The following is a 14,814-nucleotide window of genomic DNA, read 5'->3' as shown; positions in this document are numbered from 1 at the left end:
ATTAAATCTTCTTTGAATGTTTGGTAAAATTCACCGGAGAAGCCATCTGGTCCTGGACTTTTATTTTTTGGGAGGTTTTTGATTACTATTTCAATCTCTTTACTTGTGATTGGTCTATTCAGATTCTCCATTTCTTCTTGGTTCAGTTTTGGGAGGTTGTATGAGTCTAAGAATTTATCCATTTCTTCTAGATTGTCCAATTTGTTGGCATATAATTTCTCATGGTATTCTCTTATAATCTTTTGTATTTCTGTGGCATCCATTGTAATTTCTCCTCTTTCATTTCTAATTTTATTTACTTGAGGCTTTTCTCTTTTTTTCTTAGTAAGTCAGGCTAAGGGTTTGTCAATTTTGTTTATCTTCTCAAAGAACCAACTCTTGGTTTCATTAATCCTTTCTTCTGTTTTTTTGCTGTCAGTTTCATTTATTTCTGCTCTGATTTTTATTATTTCTCTCGTTCTGCTGACGTTGGGCTTTGTTCTTCTTTTTCTAGTTCTGTTAGGTGTAATTTAAGGTTGCTTATTTGGGCTTTTTCTTGTTTGTTAAGGTGGGCTTGTATCGCTATGAGTTTCCCTCTCAGGACCGCTTTTGCTGCATCCCATGTGATTTGGTATGGCATATTTTCATTTTCGTTTGTTTCCAGATATTTTTTGATTTCTCCTTTAATTTCATCAATGATCCATTGGTTGTTCAGTAGCATGTTGTTTAATCTCCACATTTTTGTCACTGTCCCAGTTTTTTTTTCATGGTTCATTTCCAGTTTTATAGCATTATGGTCTGAAAAGATGCTTGTTATTATTTCAATCTTCTTAAATTTATTATGGCTTGCTTTGTTTCCCAACATGTGGTCTATCCTTGAGAATGTTCCATGCGCACTTGAAAAGAATGTGTCGTCAGCTGTTTTTGGACAGAGTGCTCTGTATAAGTCTACCAGGTCCATCTCGTCCAGTTTTTCATTTAAGTCCGCTGTTTCTTTATTGACTTTTTGTCTAGATGATCTATCCATTGGTGTAAGTGGGGTACTAAGATCCCCTACTATTATTGTGTTGTTGTTAATATCTCCTTTTAGGTTTGTTAATAGTTGCTTTATGTACTTTGGTGCTCCTATGTCAGGTGCATATATATTTATAATTGATATGTCTTCTTCATGGAGTGTCCCTTTTATCATTATATATTGCCCTTCTTTGTCTCTCTTAACCTGTTTTGTCTTGAAGTCTACTTTGTGTGATATGAGTATGGCAACACCTGCTTTCTTTTGTTTGCCATTAGCTTGGAGTATTGTCTTCCATACTTTCACTCTGAGCCTGTGCTTGTCTTTAGAGCTGAGATATGTTTCCTGGAGGCAGCATATTGTTGGGTCTTGCTTTTAAAGCCATCCTGCCACTCCGTATCTTTTGATTGGAGAGTTCAATCCATTTACATTTAGGGTAATTATTGATATATGAGAGCTTGATGTTGCTGTTTTGTCACTTATTTTCCGGTTCTTTTGCATTTCTTTTGTTTCTTGTCCCATTTGTTTCAGACTGCCAATTCAGTTTGGTTGTTCTGTCTTACGACTCTTCTAGTTTTCTCTTTGTTTATCATATGTGATTTTGTTTTGATTATTTGTTTAGTGGTTACCTTGAGGTTTATATTAAAAAATCTTGTGTATGAGATAGTCCATTATCTGATGGCCTGTTATTTCCTTATACTAAGTCAATTCAATCTCTTTCCTCTTCCCCTTCTAAGTCATTCTTGTTACAACTTATTCCATCTTGTGTTGTGGGTATGTGTTTACAGTGATGAGGTTATATTTATTTTTGGTGATTTCCTTCCTTTGATCTTTGATTTTGGTATTTAAGTGGTTGCTAACCTGTTCTGGTAAAGATCTACTATTTTTCTGATCTTGTCTACCTATTTTTCTCCTTGCTCCAAGCTTTGTATTCCCTTTCTGTTCTTTTTTTCAGGCCTGAGGGCCTTCTTGAGTATTTCTTGTAATGGGGGTCTCGTGGCCATGAACTCCCTTAGCTTTTGTTTATCTGGGCAAGTTACTATTTCTCCATCATATTTGAAGGATATTTTTACTGGATAGAGTATTCTTGGCTGAAAGTTTTTGTCTTTCAGTATTTTGAATATATCATTCCAGTCTCTTCTAGCCTATAAAGTTTCTGTTGAGAAATCCACTTGAGAGCCTGATGGAAGTTCCTCTGTACGTTATTTTTTGTTTTTGTCTAGCTGTGCTTAATATTGTTTCTTTGTCATTGACTTTAGCCAGCCTTACCACTATATGCCGTGGAGTGGGTCTTTGCCTGTTGACGTATTTAGGCAACCTATTGGTTCACTTACTGGTATTTCCTGCTCCTTCCCCAGATTTGGGAAGTTCTCAGCTATTATTTCCTTGAATAGGCTCTCTGTTCCTTTTTCCCTCTCTTCTCCCTCAGGAATACCTATAATTCTTATGTTACATTTCCTAAGAGAGTCGGATATTTCTCAGAGACTTTCTTCATTTCTTTTTAGTCTTAGTTCTCTCTCCTCCTCCATCTGGAGCATATCTGTATTCCTATCCTCTATAATGCTAATTCTTTCCTCCATATTGTCAGCTCTGTTCTTTAAAGATTCCAGATTCTCCTTTATCTTCTCCATTGTGTTCTTCATCTCCATCAGTACTGATTGGTTTTTCTTTATGATTTCATTCTCTTTTGTGAAGAAACTCCTTATCTCATTGAATTGTTTGTCTGTGTTATCTTGTATTTTGTTGAGGTTTTTTATGATAGCTATTTTGAAATCTCTGTCATTTAGGTTATGGATTTCTGTGCCTTCAGGGTTGATTTCTGGGTGCTTGTCATTTCCTCCTGGTCTGGTGATTTCATGTACCTTTGCATTGTGGTTCCTGTATTCGCTTTGTTTTTCCTCATCCTGGAAGTATCTGGTTGCAGTTTTCACCTGCCGCCACCGTGTGGTGGTTAAGGGCTGTGTAATCCTGAGCCCCCTGCGCTCTGCCCCGGCTGCTTGCTGGGATTGGCCGGGCTGCTTTGTCTGGTCTGTTCTGCTGAGCTGCAGTGTCGGGCATGTGGGGAGGGGCGGGGGCTCTGTCTTTTCCCCGCTGGGTCTGTGGCTTGTGGGGCTTCTCGCTCGCCCCTTGTTATCTGCTCTCCTGGGGTGCTCAGATGTTGATGGCACCCCTGCAGCAGTTCTGAGTCCTCTGGGAGTTTCCCACTGGCTGAGAGAGCCTGAAGAGCTGCGGTTTCCCCACAGAGGGCCACCCCTCCCCCCTCTCTGGGAGCCACGCGGACCCTTATTGCTGATCTGATGGGGAGGGAGAGGAGTTCTCCTTACCTCTCCCCACTTCCTCTGGGGGCCCCAGCATGTCCACTCTCAGATGTGCGGCAGTGTGCATCTTTCCAATCTTCCTTTTTGCTGTCTAGGAGTCCATTGTTGGTCTGTGACTGTCCCTTTTGTTGTATCTTATCGGGGGAAGAGTGTACAGGAAAGCTCACTCCACCATGATGCTGATGTCACTCTGAGTCAAATATTTTTTATTTTTATTTTTTTAAGAAAACCTTTCACAGCCTAACTCTTTTTATTTGTGCATGTACTTCTGATATTTAGGAATGTGTATTTTATTCCAATGATTACCTTTATAATTATAGCATTATATAGTACCCTTGATTGTCTTTATATAGTACCTTTTTAATAGTATTTTTATATAGTATTTTATAGTGTTTCTATATTTATATGGTATCTTGACCGTTGGACATTTTTCCTTGCTATGATAAAAATTAACATATCTTTTCTTCTTCCTCAACCCCTCCTCCATTACCAGATTTTAACTATTATCTTAATATTTCCTTTTATACTATTAAACATGCTTCTATTCCAATTTTAATTGTGAGCTTTAAAGGATATCTTTTGACTCCCAACTTACAGATGAGCCCAGTGAATCTTTTCTACCTCCCACCTTCTTTTCTCTTTCTTTTCCCAGTTTGTCTTAATATAAATCTTTTCCTCATTGTCAGAGGTTGTCTGTTTTAGGCTTACTTTCGTAGTTAAATATAGTTCATGCTCATCACCAGTGCTTTTGTTCTAGTTTCCCCAGTCACTTCTTGGTTGCTGAAACAGTTTCTTCCAGAAAGGCACATGAGAACAATATTGTTCGAGTTGTTGCATCTTCAAATTGTAGATCTCTAGCTTTTATATTGAAAAACATTTGGGCTTTTCATAAGGATCTTGAAAACATTGCTCTATTATCATCTGGCATCAGATGCCACTTTGGGGAAATCTGAGGCTAGCCAGATTTTTTTTCCCTCTCAGAATTGACTGATGTTTTTTCCGGGCTGTTTCTTAATTTTTGGATTCCAGTAACTTTATTGCATCGAGTCTTGGTACAATCATTCTGGGCTATTTTTTCCAGGCATATGATGTACTCTTTCCATATGTAGATTTAAGTCTTTTTTTTTAATTTCAAGAAAGTTTTCTTCAATTGTGTCTTGAACTATTCATTCTGTTCCATTGTTTTAGTTTTCTCATTCAGGGATTCCAGTTATGTATATATTGATATTTTCTCTTTCTCCCTCCTTCTTCCCTCCCCTCCTCCTTTCCCTCTCTGCCTCTCACACACTCCCAAATACTTCATTCATCACTCACTTGTCTACAGGCTAGATCTCACCAATCACTGTACATACTATCTAATCAAGAAGCTGAAACACTTTCTTACTAAAGATACCAATGTCCTAATTGCTAAATCCAATAAACACTTTTCAGATCTTGTCTTACTCATCCTCAGTGCTGTATTAAACAGTGATAATTACTCCTTTTTGAAATTCTGTATCCTGTAGGTATCTGTGACTGTGTGCTTTTCTGATTTTTATATCTCTGTGACTGTTCCTGAGTTGGATTTTGTTTCTATCCTCTGACTATATCATAAATATTGGTCTTCCTCATGATTTTGTTCATTGTCCACTGACTTTTATCTCTATTGTCTCCAGACAATTTTATTCATTTACATTGTTTCCTTTCATGATTTAGAAATCTATAATTCTAACCCAGATATTTCAGATTACTATATTCAATTTCTTACTGTTCAATGTCTAAGTAAAGATGTTCTTCAAATGCACCATAGCCCAAACTGCACTTAGCTTCTTCCTTCTAACACCTCTTTCCATGTTTCTTATCTCATTTTATGACATCTTCATTCAACCATCACTCAAACTAGAAATTTAGGAGTTTTCACAGAGTCCTCCCTATGCCGTCCAACCTGCAACGAATCTGTCCCCAAGCTCTATAGTTTACTTTATAAATATCTCTTAAGTCTGTTTGCTGTTTTTTATGCCTACTATTGCTACCACATTTTAGTCCACTGTTTCTTTCTTTGACTTCTGTAGTAGCCTTCTATCTTCAGTTTTGGTTTTCCAGATCCTCCCATCATAAAATCACCAGTGACCTAAATGTATGAATCTGATGGTTTCACTCTCCACTATCCCTTTAGTACTTAGTACTAGGCTAGGCACTTAGTTCCTTATTTTATGTCATTAATAATTTTAAATATACTTTAATAATTTCTACCTGATCATTATAATATTTGAAGTTTTAGCAGTCTACCCCTGCTATCTGTAGTTTCTGCTGATGTTCACTCATGGTGCGTATTTCATGAGGTGCCTTATATTTTTTTATTTTGAGCACATTTTCCGTGGGGCTTTATCAGTGGGACTTATTTGCCTATGTTAAGCATTGTCTCTGGAGAAATTCTGAATGTGCTTCTTTCAAGTGCCCCAGGAGTATCCTTTTTGAGGATGATTTTTTGAGTTAATTTCTTGGCTTGATTGTTCCCATACTAAGGAGATAATGTAAATTCAAATTCCAAATCCACCTGCAGGCAGGATCTTAATTATGGATTCTTGGAGAGTACAAATTTACCCCCATTGAGTCCAGGCTGAGACAGACAACCTTTCTTGTCATCTTCCTTTGCCTATAGGCAGATTTTTTCTTCCTAATTTCCTTTCACTAAGGATGCAGATTTTCAAGAATCCTGGTTTTAGGCAGATCTTTTCTTCAATTCCTTATGTTGCAAGGATCTAAGACCTCAGCTTCTTCTTTGTATTAAAACCTGAGCTCTTATGTGACCAACAAATTTATAGGACAGTCTCAGTTGACAGCTCAAGGCTTATTGCTTTGCTTTTCAGTTTCTTTTTCACTCTTAGGCCTTGAGTATTGCCCTTACTTTCTTGGGAGCTCAGCTGTGTATTTTAAAGAATGTTTATTAAATTTTCCCCAGCATTTCTGGGGAGGTTTCCCGCCCCCTGGCTTTTGTGGCCCTGTATTCTGTATATTCTCATTCAGGGTTGAGACTTGATATGACTTTAACTCTTTTCAAATCTAGGATTTTAGTTTCTGTTTTTGAAGAATCTAAATAAGATTTTAAATCTAGTCATGAAGAATGTTGATGACTAAAGGAGGTAGATGGATGGGTCAGGGATAGCCCTGTAATCCTTTCAGGATTGTAGGTACTTCTTCTGATACTTCTTTTTCTCAGAGAACAAGGGTTCTTCAGTTTTGATCTTTTTGTCAAACAAGTGCTAGCGTGTAGTATTCTCTTTGTGGAAATTAATAAAAGAAACTGTAACTAAATTGGAGTGGAGAAGGCTTGAAGAGAGAGCTCTCATGCCATACCATACGCCGTCAATTACACCAACCAGGAAGAGACATATGCTTGCGTCTTCTACAGGAAGTAAAACTACTTGACTAGTGAAGGAAGATTTCTCTCCCCACCTGGCATCAGCCTGGCCAATGAGAAACCATTGCGGCCCTGAACTGTTACTTTCCCCCAGCGGACTTTCCTTTAGAACAGTCCCTCCCTACTCCCCCTTTATCTCTATAAAAGCAAGCTCCCCTCCTTTGTTTTCCAGATTTGCATATGGTTCTCCATAGCATGCACATCCTGAATTGCAGTTCTTTAGGCTTTTCCCGAATAAACTCATTTTGAGGGTAAAATAACAAGTGAATTTGCTTTTTAGGTTGACATCTTCTTTGAAGAGTACTTTCTCCCTCTTGATGAGACTTTTTTCTGCCTAGCACCTAGGATTTTTTTAAAGGAAACAATTTCTCTGTAGCCAGCAGAAAATGAAAGAGTACTGCTGAAATCTGATGCTTGGTTACTTGACAATTTCCAGTTATAATAATCTACTATTTCTCCCTCAAACTGTTTCTCTTAAAAAAGGCCCAAATTATGGGTTGCCATTCACTTGCTATGAGTCTATACATGATGAATTTAAAGCAGCCATAATATTATGAAACTGAGAAGTTAAATCAACCTTAAAATAGCTGGTTTGGAAGATTGTGACAAAATATGGACAACCTTAATCACCTGAGCCACCAGCAGGACCAGTTATATCCTATTATCAATTTGATGTATTTTCTTCTGTTTTTTTCTTTGCAAATTTTCTTTACAAGGTTGTGAGATAAACCTGTTTGTTACAGTGTTATTGTAAACTCTTTATAAACTTGTAGTGCCTACATAATGTATTATTTAAATAGCAAATTCACTTAAATATACAACACAGGAAAACAGTTAATTCCAATTTCTTTCTCCTTTCCCTCTCCTCCTGCTTCTTCTGTTATAAAGCTGCAGTGAACACCTTAATGCATTAAAAAGTTTTTCTTAAATGTATTTAAGGTAAATTTCCAGGTAGAATTACTGGGTAAAAGTGTTTTTACATTTTTAGGACTTTTGACACACAGTTCCAAATTGCTTACCAAAAGTGTGGTATAAACTTATGTTCTCTCAACAATCTGACGGTATCTTAAGCAGACCTCTTTCGTTATGTGTTGTGTCTAACCCATGGGCCATTGGACAGAGGTGTGGTGCTGATGCTTTCTCTATGGTCTCTCTGCAGGATATGGTGCCTGTCATAGTTGATTACTGCCTTCTGCTGCAGCGAAAGTGAGTATACGTTACCTGTCAGATTCAATTATTTTGAACCCAGCTTGCTTCTTGCTTATGTTATAATTTACTGCTATGAATTTGACTGGATAGGTTTTTAAAAAAATTTAATGTACAGAAATTTGATTCTTTCACAGTTTTCAGTCCATTTACCTAATAAAATTAACTTTTTCAAAATAGATGCTGTGGGTGTATCATCTGTGCATTTGTGTGGCAGGATAGTGGAGGCGAAGAACATAGCTCATAAAAGAGCAATACTACTGAAAGATCTTAAAAATTAAAAGTTTATGATTCATGTACTGTATATATATTCTTTTATGAACCATCACTAAAACACAGTATTTCATACTACCTGGAAAAGGGCAAGATTCCTGTATCTGCGGGTTTGATTTTTAGATCCTTTTTGTTTAAAAGAAATCAGTGTAAATAAACTGTTGATTAGGCTTTTTTGGTTTAAATACCAGCTATGTTAGTTGCTAGCTAATTAACCAGCCTGTGCTAGTTAGCCAACCTATGCTAGTACACAGTTTTTTCACACTTAATAGTTAGCTCCTTTCATGCCGGGTATTCTTCTAAGCCCTTTACATTAATTTATCTAATTTTTGTAACAATGAGGTAGATATTGTTATCATCTTCTTTTTACATAGGAGGTTCCAGTGGCAGAAAGCCATTAAATAACTTGCCAAAGCTCACTCACATTTCTTTTTTTTTTTGTGAGGAAGGTTGGCCCTGAGCTAACATCTGTTGCCAATCCTCCTCTTTTTGCTTGAGGAAGATTGTTGCTAAGCTAACACCTGTGCCAGTCTTCCTCTATTTTGTATGTGGGACACCACAGCATGGCTTGATGAGCAGTGTGCAGGTCCATGCCCAGGATCCGAACCTATAAACCCCGGGCCGCTGAAGTGGAGTGTGTGAACTTAACCACTATGCCACTGGACTGGCCCCCCATTCACACTTCTTTTGAGGAGGGAAGGTGGGATTCTAATACAGGGAGACAAGCTCCTGGGCATTTGTTCTTAACCACTAGCTTGTAGCCCTTTTTGAGTGGTAGCAATGCAGATACTCCTAAACCCTATACAACACCTACTTGACTCATGAATTTACATGTATTCAGGTAGCCCAAATCACAAAAGGTTGGATCATACTTTGCAAGTGTCAGTGAAGGTTATCAAGAGGGCAGTTATCTTCTATGTCAGACCTTTGATTAAGTCATGAAGAGCTATAGCTTCTGCTTACTCGGGGCTCAAATTCATTCCAGTGTTTTAGCTATGGTGTTATATGTAATTATCCAGTGAAATTTGTTATATTCACAGTTGGGATGTTGTGGAGAACATCACTTTATGTTACACACTGTCTTCTTCACGAGGGCCTAAGGGAGAAATTTCCCTCGGGTGTTAGTACCAGAAATACTTTTGTGTCTTCTGAACAGCTAGTTCTCTTGAATCGATGGACAGTGAATTGTGTAGCTAATAACTGTTCCCTAGAAAGCTAAGAGCCATAAGGTACTAACCTCACCTTAGCTTTTCTTAACTTAGTTTACTCTTTACCCCACTTTTCACACTCACTTCCTTGTTATTTCTCTTGTATTTTTTAAAGCAGCCTCATGGCTTATCAGTTTTACATATTTTATTTCATTTAATCCTCATAATTACAGTGTAAGAAAGGTAATGTTATCCTCATTTTCAGAAGAGAAAATGGAGGTATAGAGATGTTACTAATACTAATAAGTACTTGAATCAACTCAAATCTTCAAATAGAGATAATTGTAAATGAGATATAAAATAAAGTACCTAAAAGACTCAATTTTGTTTAGAGTAAGAAGGCATAGCTTTATAAAATGGATTATATCCACCTAGAGTGGTACCTGGCACAAAGTAGCTATTTAGTACCTGGTAGTTGAATTAATGAAGTAATTCTGCCTCCTTGTTTGCCAGGATCATTATCTTGAATACCTGAATACTTTTATAGTGACATAAAGTTGAAATGGCCCTAGCAGTTGTAAGATGAAGGATTATAGAGGGAAAAAGAAAAAAAATGGGTTCTTTCTTTCAGAAATATTTTATGTTATTCCCAAAAATGTTCTGGAGATAAGCTTTTCTTTTTTATATGATTCAAAAAGGAATTATTTCGAATTTTATTTAATCTATTGACTGCAATAATTTCTTATTAAATCACAGCATATAACATAGAAGATAAGATCTGGTCTACATATCCACCAAATTAGGATCTCTTTATCATTTCTTCGTTTTTTAATCAATTTCTTTCTTTCTTTTAATTTTTCTTGACTCCTTAGTATGTTTTCTTCTGGGCTGTGTCGAAAATAAATACAGTATTTATTGTTGGAGATCTCAGAAAGAAATACCAGCAGTCATTGTATTCCTGACCTCGAAGGGGAAGGGGCAACTCAAGAGTCCTTTTCCCAATCCCTGGTTCTTTTTGCAGCTCTTCCCTCCCTCCCTCCCTCCCTTATCCCCCATACACGCTCACTCCTAGATCAAGGGCATGGACGTTGTCCAGGTCCATAGTGCAAATAGTATGGCTTCCTTTTCTCTCAATTCCATTTCCAAAGTCTGAAGATCAGATTGTACTAGGTCCTGCTTCTGCTCGTGAGAAGTTCCAGCACGTGTTGTTCTTACTCTCCTTCTTTCTCTCCTGGTCTCTTTCCCCACTTTTTCTACTCTCTAAGTTCCAGTAGGGGCAAGAGGGACAAGGCAGCATTCCCAGCTGTATAAGAAAGTTTGGAGCTGTGAAACTAGGCCCTGGGTCAAATGTTCCCTTTTGTGTTCTAGATTGTGTGCTCTTGTGCTTGCTTACTTCTCACCATACTGGCTTTTCTTTTTCATCAGAATGTTAAGATCCTCTCTATGGGCCTGAGCTGAGGAGGAAAGGGGTCAAATGGGCCATTTGATCAACTTTGATTCTTTGTGTCTAGGTCATCTTTCCGTCTCCTTCCATTTCAGACATGCAACGATTAAAGATTTATTAGATATAAAAATTCTGTGTTTGCTTAAGTAGTTCAATATAATCACTGTTAAATGGTAGAGTTTTTATAATTTTTTTCTTAGAGTTGGCATAGATAATGTTAAAAAAGGTCAATTCCCTAGGTTAAATTGAGTGGAGGATTATAAGATGTATGTAGCTTCTTTCCAGTATAGTATCTTTATCCCTAAACTGGACACTTTACCATCTTTTTTGACATTCAATTCCATTTTCATCTAGCGTCCTCTATATTCCCAAACTTCCAGAGTACCTGTGACATTAACATTGCTTTAAGGACTGCTTAGATTTGCATAACACAAATACAGTCTCACAAAACATAATCTAGTACTCAGCCATTTTCAGGTAACTTCTTCCACTTCTAGGGTGATCCCTTAGACACTTAATCCTGGCCCCTAAGTGCCCTTTATATTAATATCTTCTGATTGAGTACGTTGTTTTTATAGCCAGTCCTCTTATTTTCACTATTATACTGTTTCTTATGTGCGTCAAATTATGAACACCGTACATATTCTGAAATTAATTTTAACTCAATACTACAACCATTATTACACTATAATCACTGTTACCTCATAGTAACATAATTCATAGAATCCCATACCCAGCAGTAATATTAATTGAACTAGTATATATATGTATTCCTATTCATACTTAAGAATGTTTTATAATGTAAAATCCTTTTTACTATGGCAGGAACCACGTTTCTTTTTCTCTGTAGGGCATACTGATCAATGTGTTATGGACATCTTTTTTGGTTAAAACTTGGCTTTATAATTGTTTAAAATTAGAAATGGTAATAAATTCTGTTTTTGAAGATTTATACTTGATTTTCACGATTTGGTCTCTCTTCCACAATATCATTTCAATTTTGTAATGTGTATTTTTTTTCCCTTTTAGACACATGATGTAAAATGTCTCAAGGCTTTTTGTGGGACATTTAATGATTTGTTATTTTGCCTATACAACAGTGGCCATAATTTTAGTTTATTTTGAAAACTGGTCCAGAGTTTACTTGAACTATAATCATAATTTTGAACTTTGTTTAAAAATAGGTGCCATGTGATGATATGTGAATTATATCTCAATAAAACTGTTATTAAACAAAACAAAACAAAATAGCTGCTGTATGTAGATGATCCTGACACTTTGAACTTATGTTACTGTAAGTTGATATCCAACAAGAAGCCATCGTTCAGATGTCTTGAATTATATATAAATTTGAACCAAAAATGTTTATGTTAAATCTGAAGTGAACCTGAAGTTGCCTTTGATAGCCAGGTGATTTGTTCAGTCTTGTTGTTCAACATCATGATTATTGTTGAGAAACAAAAAGATCTTAATTATCAAGCATGATTGAGGAACTGGATATTTTGGATCCCGTTTTCTTGATAACTGCATGTTAAAATTTTAAATATCAAAGCTAGGGGAGGAAAGGTGCCATGACTTTTTAATTTTATATCAGCTATATTGAGATATAATTCACATGCCATAAAATTCACCCTTTTAAAGCGTACAATTCAGTAGTTTTTAATATATTCACAGAGTTGCACAACCATCACCACCAAGCCTTTTTAAAGGAGATCTTTACAAATTGTGATACTTGTATCAGAAAAGAGAGCATTTTGAACATAATTTCTTAAAGTTCATTTGAGATTTGCTTTTTAAAGAGACCGGCCCAAATCAACTTTGGATTTATTAAATCTCACTTATATTTAGTGGAGATTTATTTTTTTGGTTTTGGTTATATATTTAGTGCAGACTGGCAAGTGTTAGGATTTATGTTCTTATTCCTTTCAGACAGTCTCTGAATTTGTAATTATCTCATAATCAAAGCTGAGTTCTTCTCATTTTTTTAAATTGTAAAATTGATAATTCACCAAGTGAATTGAGCTGTTTTCTCTATCAATTTGAAGTTATGAAAGATAAACTCCAAATAATATCTTTAATATGATTATTAACATTAAGTGAAATTATGTAGAAAGAAGACCTCTTTGATGGTCCTCTATTATTCAGAATGGATTTTCTGTTATACTGGCTGTAGGGAGGCTAAGCTTGAAGCAATAAACAGCAATTTTGAAATTAGCCCTTCCAGGAAAGAAAGTCAGCACACTGGGCAATGCCTAAATATAGAAATAAACACAAGAGCTAACAGCCTTTTTGTATGTACTTTTCTTTCTCCCTCCTTCCCTGATGCTCTAATAAATATTTTCCCAGTATGATGTGAACATGTCTTAGAATTTTGTATTATTTTTATTTTAAGGTAGAGATGCAGATAAGATTGCTGAGTTTTATTTTTCTTGCATCTTTCTTATAGCCTCTAACTGGTTAAGAAAGAAACGTATAGTTTTGCAATTAATCTTACCAGCATTGCACGCTGCTGTTTGTCACAGGGGTGCCTTGTTTGTCAACTTTTATGCTCTGTTTACTGTATTTTTAGCTCTTTAATTCTCCTCCCCAGGGCTTTTTGTGCTGAACTGAAATATGTAATTATCTTCCCTAGCATGTTGTTTTTAACAACACATTACAGAGTGCAAGGGCTAGCAAATAGGACATTTTCTTTAAATTCATTAGAGTTACTTTTGTTACTTTATCTTTCTTACAGTAAAGCTTCATTAATCTCAGTTTCTTTTACTTGGCTAGTAATTGGTAATCACAAAAAACGTGATGGACTATTGATTAAAATGAAACTAACATGAAAAATACTCTGATAAAAATGAAGCGAAGGGGAAAAATGATACAAAAATTACATTTGTGGATATGAGAAAAAATGAATTCATATGGATTTCCCCCCCAGGATATTGCAAATACTGTTTATTGAAAAGTGGCATGTGGTTATGGTGCAATTGTAGCCCGTCCATTTGTCACCTGACCCTTCTAGGACTTCAGATGAGGCAAGATTCTATCCCACTCCTTGCAGAATCTTCCTTGAACTTTTTGTGGAACTTGTCATGAAAGCCCACACCTATGGATGAACCATCTATATCATATTTCTCAATTGACATGATACACATATAAAAAGATTATACATTTGGTAATAAATAAATAAATAAATAAATAATCCTAACAGGTAAATAGCATTTACACAGTTTTTATAAGTTAGTTTTGATGTTTCAGCATATTGAAACATGTGAGTTAGACAAAATGATAACTTTAAAGAGCAGGTAGCAACTTAGAATAACGTTTATCATATAATGTCACACGAAAACAATTCAGGATTATATCTGACTATAACTAAAATTATTTATAGTCTTTGCAGAAGAAATATGAAATAAATAAAACACGATTATTGAATGTGGTGGCATTTAGATTAATTAAAACATTTTTTGTTTCTACAGTAAAATAATTTCTAGACATATTTTTAAAATACTGAACAAGATTTCTTCTTCCTCTGGTATCAATAATCACTGCCTAAAGCCTTTGGGAAGCAAGGGGCAAGAACGAGGTAAAGAAGCAAATTGGCTCTGCAGATCAGCTGGGAATATTTAGATACCCTAAAGAGGAAAGGATAAATTATGTATAGTCCTTTTAAATTTTTTTTTCTACTTCATCATGTTCACTGTACTACTTGCTCATATCAGTATTGTCTTTGAGAAGCAGTGTGCCATAATGGACTCAGCACAGGATTTAGGCCAGAGGCTGAGTTCAAATTCTGGCTCCATAATTTGTTAACTGTGTGACTTTCAGCAAATAATTTAACTTATTCCGCTTTTCTTATTTGCAAAAGAAGTATTGGGAGAATTAACTAAGATAGTATGTATAAAAAGGTTTTCACAATATACAGCTCTATGCAAATATTGTGACTCTTGTTATTAAACTTGTAAGTTGAAATAGGAGAAAGATGAGATATGCCTAGCAGACTGAATTTAATGGATGTTTGGAATGTTTCTAAAAGTGTTTTTTTC

General features: G+C 35.9%; 1 protein-coding gene across 1 annotated transcript in view; it reads left to right on the top strand.

Annotated features, from left to right (window-relative positions):
- The window catches only part of VPS8 (VPS8 subunit of CORVET complex), a 257,252-nt gene that overhangs the window by 89,545 nt on the left and 152,893 nt on the right, over nt 1–14,814 (top strand). The window contains exon 21 of the mRNA XM_058556181.1: nt 7,869–7,915. Within this exon, the coding sequence (XP_058412164.1) occupies nt 7,869–7,915 (47 nt within the window). The remainder of the gene's footprint in view (nt 1–7,868; nt 7,916–14,814) is intronic.

Source organism: Diceros bicornis, chromosome 15 (genome assembly GCF_020826845.1).
Source record: "Diceros bicornis minor isolate mBicDic1 chromosome 15, mDicBic1.mat.cur, whole genome shotgun sequence".
Lineage (NCBI taxonomy): Eukaryota > Metazoa > Chordata > Mammalia > Perissodactyla > Rhinocerotidae > Diceros > Diceros bicornis.
Note: the sequence above shows the minus strand (reverse complement) of the source record. Positions and strands in the feature narration are given on the sequence as shown.